The sequence below is a fragment of the Rhinopithecus bieti genome, unplaced genomic scaffold (genome assembly GCF_001698545.2).
Source record: "Rhinopithecus bieti isolate Rb0 unplaced genomic scaffold, ASM169854v2 scaffold_81031, whole genome shotgun sequence".
In the NCBI taxonomy this organism is placed as follows: Eukaryota; Metazoa; Chordata; class Mammalia; order Primates; family Cercopithecidae; genus Rhinopithecus; species Rhinopithecus bieti.
In genome coordinates, this window is record NW_016830217.1 from 182,497 (window position 1) to 196,287 (window position 13,791).

Below are 13,791 nucleotides of genomic sequence, written 5' to 3' on the forward strand. Positions count from 1 at the left end.
TGCTAGGATTACAGACATTAGCCACCACACCCGGCCCTAATATTGTTGAGTTTTAAGAGTTCTTTGGATATTCTATATAACTGTCTTTTATCAGATATGTCTTTTGCAAATATTTTCTCTCAGTCTGTGGCTTATCTTCTCATTCCCTTGACAGTAGTTTTCACAGAGTACAAACTTTTAGTTTTAATGAATTCTGGCTTATCAATTATTTTGAGTAGGGGATAAGATCTTGCTTTGTCACCCACGCTGGAATCTAGTGGTGTGATCAGGGCTCACTGCAGCCTCGACCTCCCAGGCTCACACGATCCTCCAACTTTAGCTTCCCAAGTAGCTGGCACTACAAGCACATGCCACCACACCCGGCTAATTTTTTTTCTTTTTTTTCAGATGGAGTCTCACTTCGTCGCCCAGGCTGGAGTGCAGTAGTGCAATCTCGGCTCATTGCAACCTCCACTTCCTGGGTTCAAGCAACTCTTTTGCCGCCACCTCCCATGTAGCTGGGATTACAGGTGCATGCTACTACACCCGGCTAATTTTTGTTTTTAGTAGAGACGGATTTTATCCGGTTGACCAGGCTGGTCTCAAACTCCTGACTTTAAGTGATCATCCACCTCGGTCAGCCTCCCAAAGTGCTGGGATTATGGGTGTGAGCCACTGACCCGGCCATACCTGGCTAATGTTTTAAAAAATACTTTGTTGAGACAGGGTCTCCCTGTGTTGCCAAGGCTGGTCTTGAGCTCCTGGGCTCAAGTTATCCTCCCACCTCGGCCTCCCAAAGTGTTGGGATTACAGGCGTGAGCTACCACGCCTGGCCATTCTTTCTTTCATGGATCATGTCTTTGGTGTTGTGTCTAAAAAGTCATCCCCAAACTCAAGGTCATCTAGATTGTCTCCTGTTATCTTCAAGGAGTTTTATGTTTTACATTTAGGACCGTGATTCATTTTTAGTTCATATTCATGAAAGATGTCTATATTCATTTTCTTGCATGTAGATTTTAATTTGTGTCACTTTTGGAAAAGGCTTTTTTTTTTCTTTAAGAGATGGAGTTGGCCAGACGCGGTGGCTCACACCTGTAATCCCAGCACTTTGGGAGGCCGAGGCGGGTGGATCACAAGGTCAAGAGATTGAGACCATCCTGACCAACATGGTGAAACCCCATCTCTATTAAAAATACAAAAAAAAAAATTAGCTGGGCGTGGTGGTGCGTGCCTGTAATCCCAGCTACTCGGAAGGCTGAGGCAGGAGAACCGCTTGAACCCAGGAGTTGGAGGTTGCAGTAAGCCGAGATCGCGCCACAGCACTCCAGCCTAGGTGACAGAGTGAGACTCCGTCTCAAAAAAAAAAGGGGGGGGGGTCTCCCGGCCAGGCATGGTGGCTCACGCCTGTAATCCCAGCATTTTGGGAGGCCGAGGTGGGCAGATCACTTGAGATCAGGAGTTTGAGACCAGGCTGGCCAACATGGTGAAACCCAGTCTCTACTAAAAATGCAAAATTAGCTGAGTGTGGTGGCACACGTCTGTAATCTCAGCTACTTGGGAACCTGAGGCAGGAGAATCATTTGAACATGGGAGGTGGAGGTTGCAGTGAGCTGACATTGTGCCACTGCATTCCAGCCTGGGCAACAGAGTGAGACTCCTTCTCAAAAAAAAAAGAAAAAGAAAAAACACTCAGAGATGGGGTCTCCCAGCCTGAGAACATGGCCAACCCCATCTCTACAAAATTTTAAAAAAAAACAGAAATTAGCTGGGTGTGGTGGTGTGTGCCTGTAGTCCCAGCTACTCAGAGGCTGAGATTGCTCAGAAAGCAGAGGTTGCAGTGAACGGAGACCGTGCCACTGTACTCCCATGCTAGGTGACAGAGTGAGACCCAGGCTCAAAAAAAAAAAAAAAAAAAGAGAGAGAGAGATGGGGTCTCACTGTGTTTCCCAGGCTGAAATTCAATGGCTGTTCACAGGTGGGATCATTGTGCACTACAACCTTGTACGCCTGGGCTCAAGCGATCCTCCTGCGTTAGCTGCTCATGTAGCTAGGACCACAGGCATACACCACTGAGCCTGGCAAAAGGCTGTCTTTTCTGCATTGTATTACTTTTGCTTCTTTGTCAAAGATCAGTGAAGGTTGGACATAGTGGCTAACGCCTGTAATTCTAACACTTTGAGAGGCTGAGATGGGAGGATCGCTTGAGCTCAGGAGTTAGAGACCAGCCTAGACAATATAGTGAGACCCCACCTCTGTTAAAAAAAAATCAGGCCGGGCGCGGTGGCTCAAGCCTGTAATCCCAGCACTTTGGGAGGCCAAGACAGGCGGATCACGAGGTCAGGAGATCGAGACCATCCTGGCGAACACGGTGAAACCCCGTCTCTACTAAAAAATACAAAAAACTAGCCGGGCGAGGTGGCAGGCGCCTGTAGTCCCAGCTACTCGGGAGGCTGAGCCAGGAGAATGGTGTAAACCCGGGAGGTGGAGCTTGCAGTGAGCTGAGATCCGGCCACTGCACTCCAGCCTGGGTGACAGAGCGAGACTCCGTCTCAAAAAAAAAAAAAAATCAGTGGGCTATATTTGTTTAGGTCTATTTCTTGGCTCTCTGTTCTGTTCCATTGATCTATTTGTCTATTATTTGCAAATAACACACTGTCTTGATTACTGTAGCTTTTATGGTAAGTCTTGAAGTCAGGTTGTATCAGTCTTCTGAGTTTGTTCTTCTCCTTCCATGTTTTCTTGGCTATTCTGGATCTTGTGCTTCTCCACATAAACTTTAGAATCAGTTTGTCAATATTCACAAAATAATTTGCTGGGGTTTTGACTAGGATTGCATTGAATCTATAGATCAAGTTGGGAAGAACTGACATCTTGACAATATTGAGTCTTCTTATCCTATCCATGAACATGGACTATCTCTTTCTTTAGTTCTTTGATTCCTTTCATCATAGTTTTATGGGTTTCTTCATACAGATTTTGTATGTATTTTGTTATATTTATATCTAAGTATTTCATTTTTTGGTGTGAATGTATATGGTATTATGTGTTTTAATTTCAAATTCTACTTGTTCATTGTTGTATGCTAATCTTGTATCCTGCAACCTTGCTTATTAGCTCTAGAAACAAGACAGCTTTCTTTCCTCTCCATTGTTATATGTCTGTCTTTTTTTTTGTTAGTTTTTTAAGAGACAGGGTCTCACTGTCTTGCCCAGGCTGGAGTGCAGTGGCGTGGCATGATCATAGGCATGATCGCTGCTGCCTTGAACTCCTGGGCACAAGTGGTCCTCCCTCCTCTGCCTCCCAAGTAGGACTACCAGGTGCAGACCACCATGCCTGACTAATTTTAACGTTTTTTGCAGAGAAACGGGGTCTTACTGTGTTGCCCAGGCTGGTCTCAAACTCTTGGCTTCAAGCTATCCTTCTGCTTTGGCCTCCTAAAGCACTGGGATTACAGGTGTGAGCCACTGTGCCTGGCCTCTCATCTTTTAAAAAACTTTTCCTGGTTGGATGCGGTAGCTCACGCCTGTAATCCCAACACTTTGGGAGGCGAGGTGGGTGGATCACCTGAGGTGGGGAGTTTGAGACCAGCCTGGCCACCATGGTGAAACTCTATCTCTACTAAAAATAACAAAATTAGCTGGGCGTGGTGATGCATGTCTGTAATCCCAGCTACGCAGGAGGCTGAGGCAGGAGAATCACTTGAACCCGGGAGGCAGAGGTTGCAGTGAGCCACTATACTCCAGCCTAGGCGACAGAGCGAGACTCTGTCTCAAAAAAAAAAAAAAAAAAACTTTCCTGAGTTATGTATTTCATAATCCATTTTAGCCAGACATGATGGTGCTCGCCTGTAGTCCCTGCTACCCAGGAGGTGGAGGTAGGAGTATTGGTTGAGCCTGGGAGGCAGAGGTTGCAGTGAGCCAAAGTCATGCCACTCCAGCCTGGGTAACAGAGTAAGACCCTGTCTAAAGAAAAAAAATAAATAAACAAAACATAATCAATTGTAAGCTAATTATTATCTCTATATTTAAGACAGAGAATGCTTTATTACAGTTTCCAACTATAGATACTTACTGAACACCTGTTATGTTCCAGACATTGTTTTACCATATTCTTTCATAAGGCTAAATTATCCCCTAACACCTTTGCTTTGGAGTAAATAAATAAGATCAATGATCTTAATATGTTGCTTTATGAGATAACATAACATAAAAGGGACTAGAGTTACAGTGTGAGCTAATTTTGTAATTTTGAATGTCACTTAACCTCCCTGGACTTTGATAAACCGAAAGGATTGCCTTTCAGTTTTAAAAAATTTCCTTCCTTTGAATGAAAATCAGATAAATTTGGAATTCCTCAAAGAAACTTGTCTTATAGGCCAGGCGTGGTGGCTCATGCCTGTAATCCCAGCACTTTGGAAGGCCGAGGTGGGTAGATCACAAGGTCAGGAGTTCAAGACCAGCCTGACCAAGATGGTGAAACCCCGTCTCTACTAAAAGAAAATTATTCGGGTGTGGTGGCGGGTGCGTGTAATCCCAGCTACTTGGGAGGCTGAAGCAGGAGAATCGCTTGAACCCGGGAGGCAGAGGTTGCAGTGAGCCGAGATCGCGCCACTGCACTCCAGCCTGGGTGACAGAGTGAGACTGCGTCTCAAAAAAAGAAAAGAAACTTGTTTTATAAAAATGATAAAAACAGGTAATAGACACAGTTTTAATAATTTGATGGATAAGTTAAGTGTCTGGACTGAAGGATTTGCTCTTTCTGTCTTAGGTGTAGCCCATCAGTGTTATCATGGTTTCATGAAGGCTGTCCAGGAAGGAAACATTCAGTGGGAGAGCCGTACCTATCCTTATCCTGGAACCCCAATCACTCAGCGCTTCTCGCACAGTAAGTATTTACTGTGAAAGCAGATTCCACCTTGCCTGTGGTCATATTTCCAGGAACTTCTTTGGAGGCATGTTTTTTTGTTTGCTTTGTTTTTGAGACAAGGTCTCACTCTATCGCCGAAGCTGGAGTGCAGTGGCATAATCACAGCTCACTACAGCCTCCACCTCCCCAGGCTCAGGTGATCCTTTCACCTCAGCCTCCTGAGTATCAGGACCACTGATAGTAGATAGTGCTGGGGCACGCCTGGTTAACTTTTGTATTTTTTGTAGAGATGGGGTTTCACCATGTTGCCCAGGCTAGTCTTGAACTGAGCTCAAGCAATATGTCTGCCTTGGCCTCCCAAAGGGCTGGGATTACATACATGAGCCACTGCACTTGGCCACAGCATGCATTTTATCTGACTTTTAATTAATTATTTATTTATTTTGAAATGGAGTCTCACTCTGTCACCAGACTGTGATATGGTGGCATGACCATGTGTCACTGCAACCTCGACCTCCTGGGCTCAGGTAGTCCTTCTGCCTCAGCCTTTTGAGTAGCTGGGCCCACAGGTATGTGCCCCCACGCCTAGCTAATTTTTAAAAAATTATTTGTAGAGATGGGGTCTCACCGTATTGCCAGGCTTGTCTTGAACTCCTGGGCTCAAGCGATCCTCCCACCTTGGCCTCCCAAAATGTTGGGATTACAAGTGTGAGCCACTGTGCCTGGCCATTATCTGACTTTTTAATGAAGAGAATGTAAAATGGGAGTTGATATTAATTTTATAACCCGAATTAGGGAAAAGTGTCAGCCTAAATATATTGTAGACAGTTTGTTAATAATTTTATATTCTGCTTTTTTTTTTTTTTTTGTGAGACAGATAGAGTGCAGTGGTACAATCTTGTCTCACCACAACCTCCACCTCTCGAGTTCAAGCGATTCTCCTGCCTCAGCCTCCCGAGTAGCTGGGACTACAGGCGTGTGCCACCACACCCAGCTGATTTTTATATTTTTAGTAGAGATGGGGTTTCGCCATGTTCGCCAGGCTGGTCTCGAACTCCTGACCTCACGTGATCCACCCACCTTGGCCTCCCAGAGTGCTGGGATTACAGGCATGAGCCACTGTACCCAGCCCTCTGCTTTTTCATTGGATTTTTCTCTACTCCAAAGTGGTCAAGGTGTTATGGTTAGAATTTTAAACATCTCACATTATCTAAGAGGAAAACAAAGGAAAGCTGTACATGAGCGTATTTCTAAGATCTTGCTTAGAGAGTAGTCAGATTTTAGTACTAGATCATATAATGACTATTTTAACATAGTATATGTTCAGCAAATACAAAATTTAAATGGACTCCTACAAAAATTTTGAATGTGACAAGTATCGATTGTAAAATACAAATTTGGGCTGGGTTTGGTGGCTCATGCCTGTAATCCCAGCACTTTGGGATGCTGAGGTGGGCAGATCACCTGAGGTCAGGAGTTCGAGACCAGCCTGGCCAACATGGCGAAACCCTGTCCACTAAAAATACAAAAAAAAATTTAGCCGGCTGTAGTGCCACGTGCCTGTAATCCCAGCTACTTGGGAGGCTGAGACAGGAGAATTGCTTGAACCTGGGAGGCGGAGGTTGCAGTGAGCCAAGATTGCACCATTTACAGCCTGGGCAACACTAGCGAAACTCTGTCTCAGGGACAGAAAAAAAAAACAAATTTGGCCAGGCCTTGTGGCTCACACCTCTAATCTCAGCACTTTGGGAGGCCGAGGCAGGCAGATCACCTGAGGTCAGGAGTTCGAGAACAGCATGGCCAACATGGTGCAACCCCGTCTCTCCTAAAAATATAAAAAATTAGCCAGACGTGGTGGCAGGCACCTGTAATCCCAGCTACTCAGGAGGCTGAGGCAGGAGAATCCCTTGAACCCAGGAGGCGGAGGTTGCAGTGAGCCAAGATCATGCCATTGTACTCCAGCCTAGGCAGCAAAAGCGAAACTCTGTCTCAAAAAAAAAAAGATCTTCTTTCTTTTCTTCTCTCTTCATGTGAACGTGGAATAAAGACCATTAATAACCACCTCTAAAACTGGGATCAGTATCTCCTCCTATGACATTTGGAAATCTGTAAGAAATCTGTAAAGTCGTTGCTTACTGTCTTGACTGAAAAGCAGTATAAGCATGAAGTAGGCAAGGGGCAGGGATGCACAGCATCCTGTAGTACATAGGACGGTCCTATAAATAAAAAATTATCCTGCCCCAAATGACAAGAGCTCCTGTTGGGAAATACTGCAAGTCTGAAGCGTGCAACTAGCCTTCCATTCTTCCACCAGCAAGCTGCAGCATTAGTGTGCTGCATGTAGTTTTCATTCTGCCTGCCTTTGAAGGACCTGGCTTGCCTTTTCAGCCTGACTCACTGCTGCATCCTTAGGTAGCCAGACTTCAGCCACATGAACCTCCTTGTTCTGTCTTAACCTTACCTATTAGCCCTTCCCTTTTTTTCTTTTTTTTTTATTAGTTTGAAAATTTTAATGGTGTTTTGCCATGTTGTCCCGGCTGGTCTCGAACCCCTGAGCTCAAGCAATCTGCCTGCCTGATATGGTTTGGCTCTGTGTTCCCATCCAAATATCATCTCCTCCAATGGTAATCCATCCCCATGTATCAAGGGAGTGACCTGGTGGGAGGCAACTGGATCATGGGGGTGGTTTCCTCCATGCTGTTCTTGTGATAGTGAAGGAATTCTCATGAGATCCGATGGTTTAAAAGTGGCAGTTTCAGCTGGGTGCTGTGGCTCATGCCTGTAATCCCAGCACTTTGGGAGGCTGAGGAGGGCAGATCACTTGAGGTCAGGAGTTTGAAACCAGCTTGGCCAACATGATGAAACCCTGTCTCTACTAAAAATACAAAAATTAGCTGGGTGTGGTGGCAGGTGCCTGTAGTCCCAGCTACTTGGGAGACTGAGGCAGGAGAGTTGCTTGAACCCCAGTGGCGGAGGTTGCAGTGAGCTGAGATTGCACCACTGCACTACAGCCTGGGCAACAGAGCGAGACTCTGTTTAGAAAAAAAAAAAAAAGTGGCAGTTTCCCCTGTGCTCTTTCTCCTGCTGCCTTGTAAGAAGGTGCTTGATTCTCCTTTGCCTTCTTCCCATAAATGTAAGTTTCATGAGGCCTTGCCAGCCATGTGGAACTGTGAGTCAGTTAAACCTCTTTCCTTTTTAAATTACCCAGTCTTGGATAGTTCTTTATAGCAGTGTGAAAATGGACTAATACACTACCTCAGTCTTGCTAAATGCCTAGATTACAGGCATGAGCTACCACACCCGGCCTGCCCTTCTTAATTGACTGAAAGTGTCCTGTTCTCTAAAAGTCATCTCAAAAATAAAATCAAAAGCCACATTATTTTACCAACTTCTCTCAGATTCCTCACCATAGATATTAAGCTCTTTTCTTCCTCTCTGCTTCCCTAATATACTGTTCTTACCTTCCTCCATTATTTATTACCATCTGTCTTTTGCTGTTATTACCTGTGTGAGAGAGGCTGCATGCTAAAAAGGAAAGACCTTTGGATGTGAGAAGCAAGTTTCTTGGCTTGTCTGACCCACAGTTTCTTTGCCTGAAAAATGGATATGACAAATTGTTTGTGCCGTAGATTGCTGAGAAATGCATTTAAGAAAACACTTGTCAAAATATGTTTTAAGGTCGAGGCAGGAGAATTACTTGAGCCCAGCTGTTTGAGACCAATTTTGGCAACATCTCTATTTAAAATTAAAATATATGTATATATTTTAAGCTGTAAAAAGGTAGGGTGATGATGATGTTTCTCCCACAAGATTGTTGTCTACTTGAAGATAGACAGGCTATAGCCGGGTGCAGTGGCTCACGCCTGTAATTCCAGCACTTTGGGAGGCCGAGGCAGGCAGATCACAAGGTCAGGAGTTCGAGACCAGCCTGGCCAATATGGTGAAACCCCGTCTCTACTAAAAATACAAAAATTAGCTGGGAGTGGTGGCAGACGTCTGTCGTCTCAGTTACTCGGGAGGCTGAGGCAGGGGTATCACTTGAACCCGGGAGGCGGAGGTTGTAGTGAGTTGAGATCAGGCTACTGCACTCCAGCTTGGGAGACAGAGCAACACTCTGTCTCAAAAAAAAAAAAAAAGAAGAAGATAGACAGGCTCCATGTCTTAGACATTTTTGTACTGTTTCTTTTTTCTTATTTTTTAGATGGGGTCTCACTCTGTCACTCAGGCACCCAGGCTGGAGTGAAGTGGCATGGTCTCGGCTCACTGCAACCTCTGCCTCCCAGATTTAAGCAATTCTCTTGCCTCAGCCTCCCGAGTAGCTGGGATTACTGATGTCTGCCACCACGCCCAGCTAATTTTTGTATTTGTAGTAGAGATGGGGTTTCGCCCTATTGCCCAGGCTGGTCTCAAACTCCTGGGCTCAAGCAATCTGTCTGTCTCAGCCTCCCAAAGTGCTGGGATTGCAGGTGTGAGCCTTCATGCCAAGCCCTCTTGTACCATTTCACGACACCTTTTTCATAGTTGATATCTAATAAATTTGATATCAATACATTTTGATACCTAATAATTTTTGTGGATTTAAGTGCAACAAAGGTATGCACAGTACAGCGTCTTTCCTATGGAAAAGTCTAGGACAAAAAAGGCAGGTGAAGTAAAAAGGCCTATTCTAGGGCCAGGTGCAGTGGCTCACCCCTGTAATCCCAACACTTTGGGAGGCCTAGGCAGGCGGATCACTTAGGCCAGGAGTTGGAGACCAGCCTAGCCAACATGGTGAAACCCTATCTCCACTAAACATACAAAAATTAGCTGGGCGTGGTGTTGCATGCCTGTAATCCCAGCTACTTGGGAGGCTGAGGCAGGAGAATCACTTGAACCTGGGAGGCGGAGGTTGCAGTGAGCCAAGATTATGCCACTACACTCCAGCCTGGGCGACAGAACAAGACTCTGTCTCAAAAAAAAAAAAAGAAATTAAAGACCAATTCTACCCTTTTGGTGAATGTGTGCATAGCTAATCATGCAAGCTTTAATTAATGTAGAATGTCCTTTTCAGATTGATGTAGGGGTCTCCTGAGTCCCCAATATCATGCTTTGAAAAATGTTTCAGTGTTGTAGGCGTCACATATAGTCAGGTAGTTCCATACACAATGCTCATCGTGCTCCTGCAGGAGCCAGCAGGCCCAGACTAGATAACCACCCTTGCTTCTTCCATAGTTATGTAATTAGAGACCTTATCAAATATGTTCTGGCTTGTAGGTGTGAGACACATGGCAGCATAGTCTCTTTAAGCATGGGATAAATGCCTCAGGATCTTTCCCTGGAGACAGGTGAAGAAACAAAAGAGAATTTGACGTCTGAAAATACTAAAGCTTATCATTCATTTAGTGAGCATTTATCGAATGCTCCATACACCATGGAAAAGATGAAACTACTGGAAGATCTTGCACTTGAGATGATTATAGAACAGCGCAGAAGTATTCAGAACTGTGAAGAACTGTTTGCTTGCTCTGTGTGTAATTAAATTGTGACCATTTGACTTGTGTTTTAATAGGGATGATTAGTATGTATCTTGTAAACTAAGCCCATTTCAGAAAACTTGAAGAGATTTACCAGTTGGAATAGACATTCTCAGTATTATTTCTTAGCCTAGTATTCATACTGTACTGTGAGCTGTAACTGTATAGCATATTCTAATGGTCTAGATGTTCTGAAAGGAAAATGTTCTGTTTGGGTGGAGAACTTATGAAAAGAGAAATTACTACTGGAGTACTGGGAGTTGCTCAAATTCTTTTTCCTAAAAGGTTCATTTGAACTTGTTGGGTCTTCCTCCCTGCCCACCCCCCCAGATCAATATATAGGTGTCTTAAATAAAACACAGGCAATAAGTAAAGTTCAGTAGGCTAGGGTGCTTAAAATAGTCGAGAGTGGTGGGGCGTGGTGGCTCACACCTGTAATCCCAGCACTTTGGGAGGCCGAGGCGGGTGGATCACGAGGTCGAGAGATTGAGACCATCCTGGCCATCATGGTGAAACTCGTCTCTACCAAAAATACAAATATTAGCTGGGTGTGGTAGTGTGCGCCTGTAGTCCCAGCTACTCGGGAGGCTGAGGCAGGAAAGTCGCTTGAATCCAGGAGGTAGAGGTTGCAGTGAGCCGAGATCCTGCCACTGCACTCTAGTCTGGGCGACAGAGTGAGACTCCATCTCAAAAAAAAATAATAATAATTAAGCATATTATTGATAGTTATTTTCTCATTCCATTATATCTGAGTTCTAAATATAGCTGCCTAAATTGACTCCCTTCCTCTCCCAACTTTGTTTATAATTGACTGCTGGTCACTGAAAATACAGTAGTGTGTGAAACTTGCCATTTTAGTGCCATTAGCTTTGCAGACTTTGGGCTGTGCCCTCCTCTTCCAGAAACCTTTGTTTGCTCAAGAGAAGCAGGAAGATGCCAATTGCCCTATTTTAGTATGGGAGTAAAATACCTGTGGTAAGGACCTCAGGGCCCAGCATGTTGGCTGGGTTTTCAGTCCAAATATAGAAGAAAAATGTGGGCTGGGCATGATGGCTTGTGCCTGTAATCCCAGCACTTTGGGAGGCCGAGGCGGGCAGATCATGAGGTCAAAAGTTCGAGACCAGCCTGGCCAACATGGGGAAACCCCGTCTCTACTAAAAATACAAAAATTAGCCAGGCGTGGTGGTACACGCCTGTAATCCCAGCTACTTGGGAGGCTGAGGCAGGAGAATCGCTTGAACCTAGGAGGCGGAGGTTGCAGTGAGCCGAGATTGTGTCATTTCACTCTAGCTGGGGCGACAGAGCAAGACTCTGTCTCGAGGGAAAAAAAAAAAAAGGAAAATGTTTGCTACCTCTTTGAAAAATAAAGCCACTGTGTTCTTTTGCTACACTAAGGAAGCAGCTGCCAAGAGGTTATCTATGAGGAACTGGAAGATGTAACAAACCCTTGACTCTTTTAGTTATGAAATCATGGATTTGTTTTATTAAGCAATGTTATAATGAACACTAGTTAAGTTTTCAGAAGTCATAGGACATTGGCCAGGCACAGTGGTTCATGCCTATAATCTCAGCACTTTGGGAGGCCAAACATCTGGCCTCCCAGATGTTGGACGGAACATCTGAGGTCAGGAGTTCGAGACCAGCCTGGCCAACATAGTGGAACCCCGTATCTACTAAAAATACAAAAACTAGCTGGGTGTGGTGGTGGGCGCCTGTAATCCCAGCTACTTGGGAGGCTGAGGCAGGAAAATCGCTTGAACCTAGGAGGCGGAGGTTGCAGTGAGCCGAGATCATGCCACTGCACTCCAGCCTGGGTGACAAAGTGAGACTCCATCTCAAAAAATAAATAAATAAAGAAGTCATAGGACATTGCTAATTTCTTTTTCTGGAGGTCTGGAATATCAAGAGGAGAAGAATGTTCTTTTACTGACCCAGCCTGGCACCAGTTGGCTCATTTCAAAATTGCCCCATTTTTTAGGATTACTAGGTCAAGATAGGTCTAAGAGGACCACGATGTCTGGATTTGAGCTCCTTTAGTGGAGATTAAAATGTGGCTCCAGTAATTGTCCTCTTGTTTGTCTAATGTCTTCTAACTTGATCCTTTGTTATTTGTAGTTCTTTTGTTTTTTGTTTTTGTTTTTGTTTTTTGAGACAGAGTCTTGCTCTATTGCCCAGGCTGGAGTGCAGTGGCGCCATCTCGGCTCACTGCGACCTCCACCTCCCAGGTTCAAGTGATTCTCCTGCCTCAGCCTCCTGAGTAGCTGGGAATTACATGTGTATGCCACCATGCCAGACCAATTTTTGTATTTTTAGTAGAGAGGGGTTTCACCATGTTGGCCAGACTGGACTCAGACTTCTGATCTCAGGTAATCCACCCGCCTCAGCCTCCCAAAGTGCTGGGATTACAGGCATGAGCCACTGTGCCCAGCCTGTTATTTGTAGTTCTTAACAGATCTGACATGTAAGCCATGGATTCATTGTACTTCTTAATAGAGTTCTGGGGATGCAGTAAATATTTTGCAGGTATGAGCCTCTTGATGGCTAGATGGTATTTTATTTCATCACATCTGTTTTCTCTAATTTATTTGGTAATTTTAAAAGCCTGCAGCTCCATTATTCCACAGTGTCAGAGGTCAGATAATTTGGATTTAACCCTTCCACTGACTGAGATTATGGGGTTTAAGGCACTAAACATACTGCTTTCATTACCTCTTAACTTGCTCAGTTTTCTGACTTGGCCTTCTTACTGTAGAGAGTCCCAGAGGTCTAACAGGAGGACTGAATTAAGGGGAAAAAAAATGGTGAAGAGCCAGGCGCATTGGTTCTCACCTGTAATCCCAGCATTTTGGGAGACTGAGGCGGGTGGATCACCTGAGGTCAGGAGTTTGAGACCAACTTGGCCAACATGGCAAAACCCTGTCTCTACTAAAAATACAGAAATTAACTGGGTGTGGTGGCGTGTACTTGTAATCCCAGTTACTTCTACTCAGGAGACTGAGGCAGGAGAATCGCTTGAAGCTGGCAGGTGGAGGTTGCAGTGAGCCAAAATTGTGGCACTGTATTCCAGCCTGGGTCACATAGCAAGACTCTGTCTCAAAAAACAAAAACAAAAAACAGGAGGGAAGGTTATTCGCAGAGCTAGTGTATATCACACAGGTGACTATAGCAGTGGCATTGGATGAGTCAGCAGTAGTAGCATTTCCCTTTTTCTGAACTTGGGTAACTAGTGCCAGAGTTCAGAAGAGACCTTAAAAATATTGGTGCGCTAAACTGAATTTGACCTATAGATATGCTAGATGATCATTAAAGCCATGCGCAGTGTAATGAATCTGTGAATTTCTTGTTTGTTTTTTTGTTTTTGTTTTTGTTTTGTTTTTGTTTTTGCTTTTGTTTCTCTGTAGCCTTGTGATATGATTTGGCTGTGTCCCCACAG

General features: G+C 44.6%; 1 protein-coding gene across 3 annotated transcripts in view; it reads left to right on the plus strand.

Moving 5' to 3' along the window:
- FBXO42 (F-box protein 42) overlaps nucleotides 1-13,791 on the plus strand; it is a 91,211-nt gene that overhangs the window by 34,223 nt on the left and 43,197 nt on the right. For all 3 annotated transcript variants that reach the window (XM_017865312.1, XM_017865313.1, XM_017865314.1), the window contains one exon: nucleotides 4,747-4,863. In XM_017865312.1, coding sequence (XP_017720801.1) covers nucleotides 4,747-4,863 — 117 coding nt within the window. The remainder of the gene's footprint in view (nucleotides 1-4,746; nucleotides 4,864-13,791) is intronic.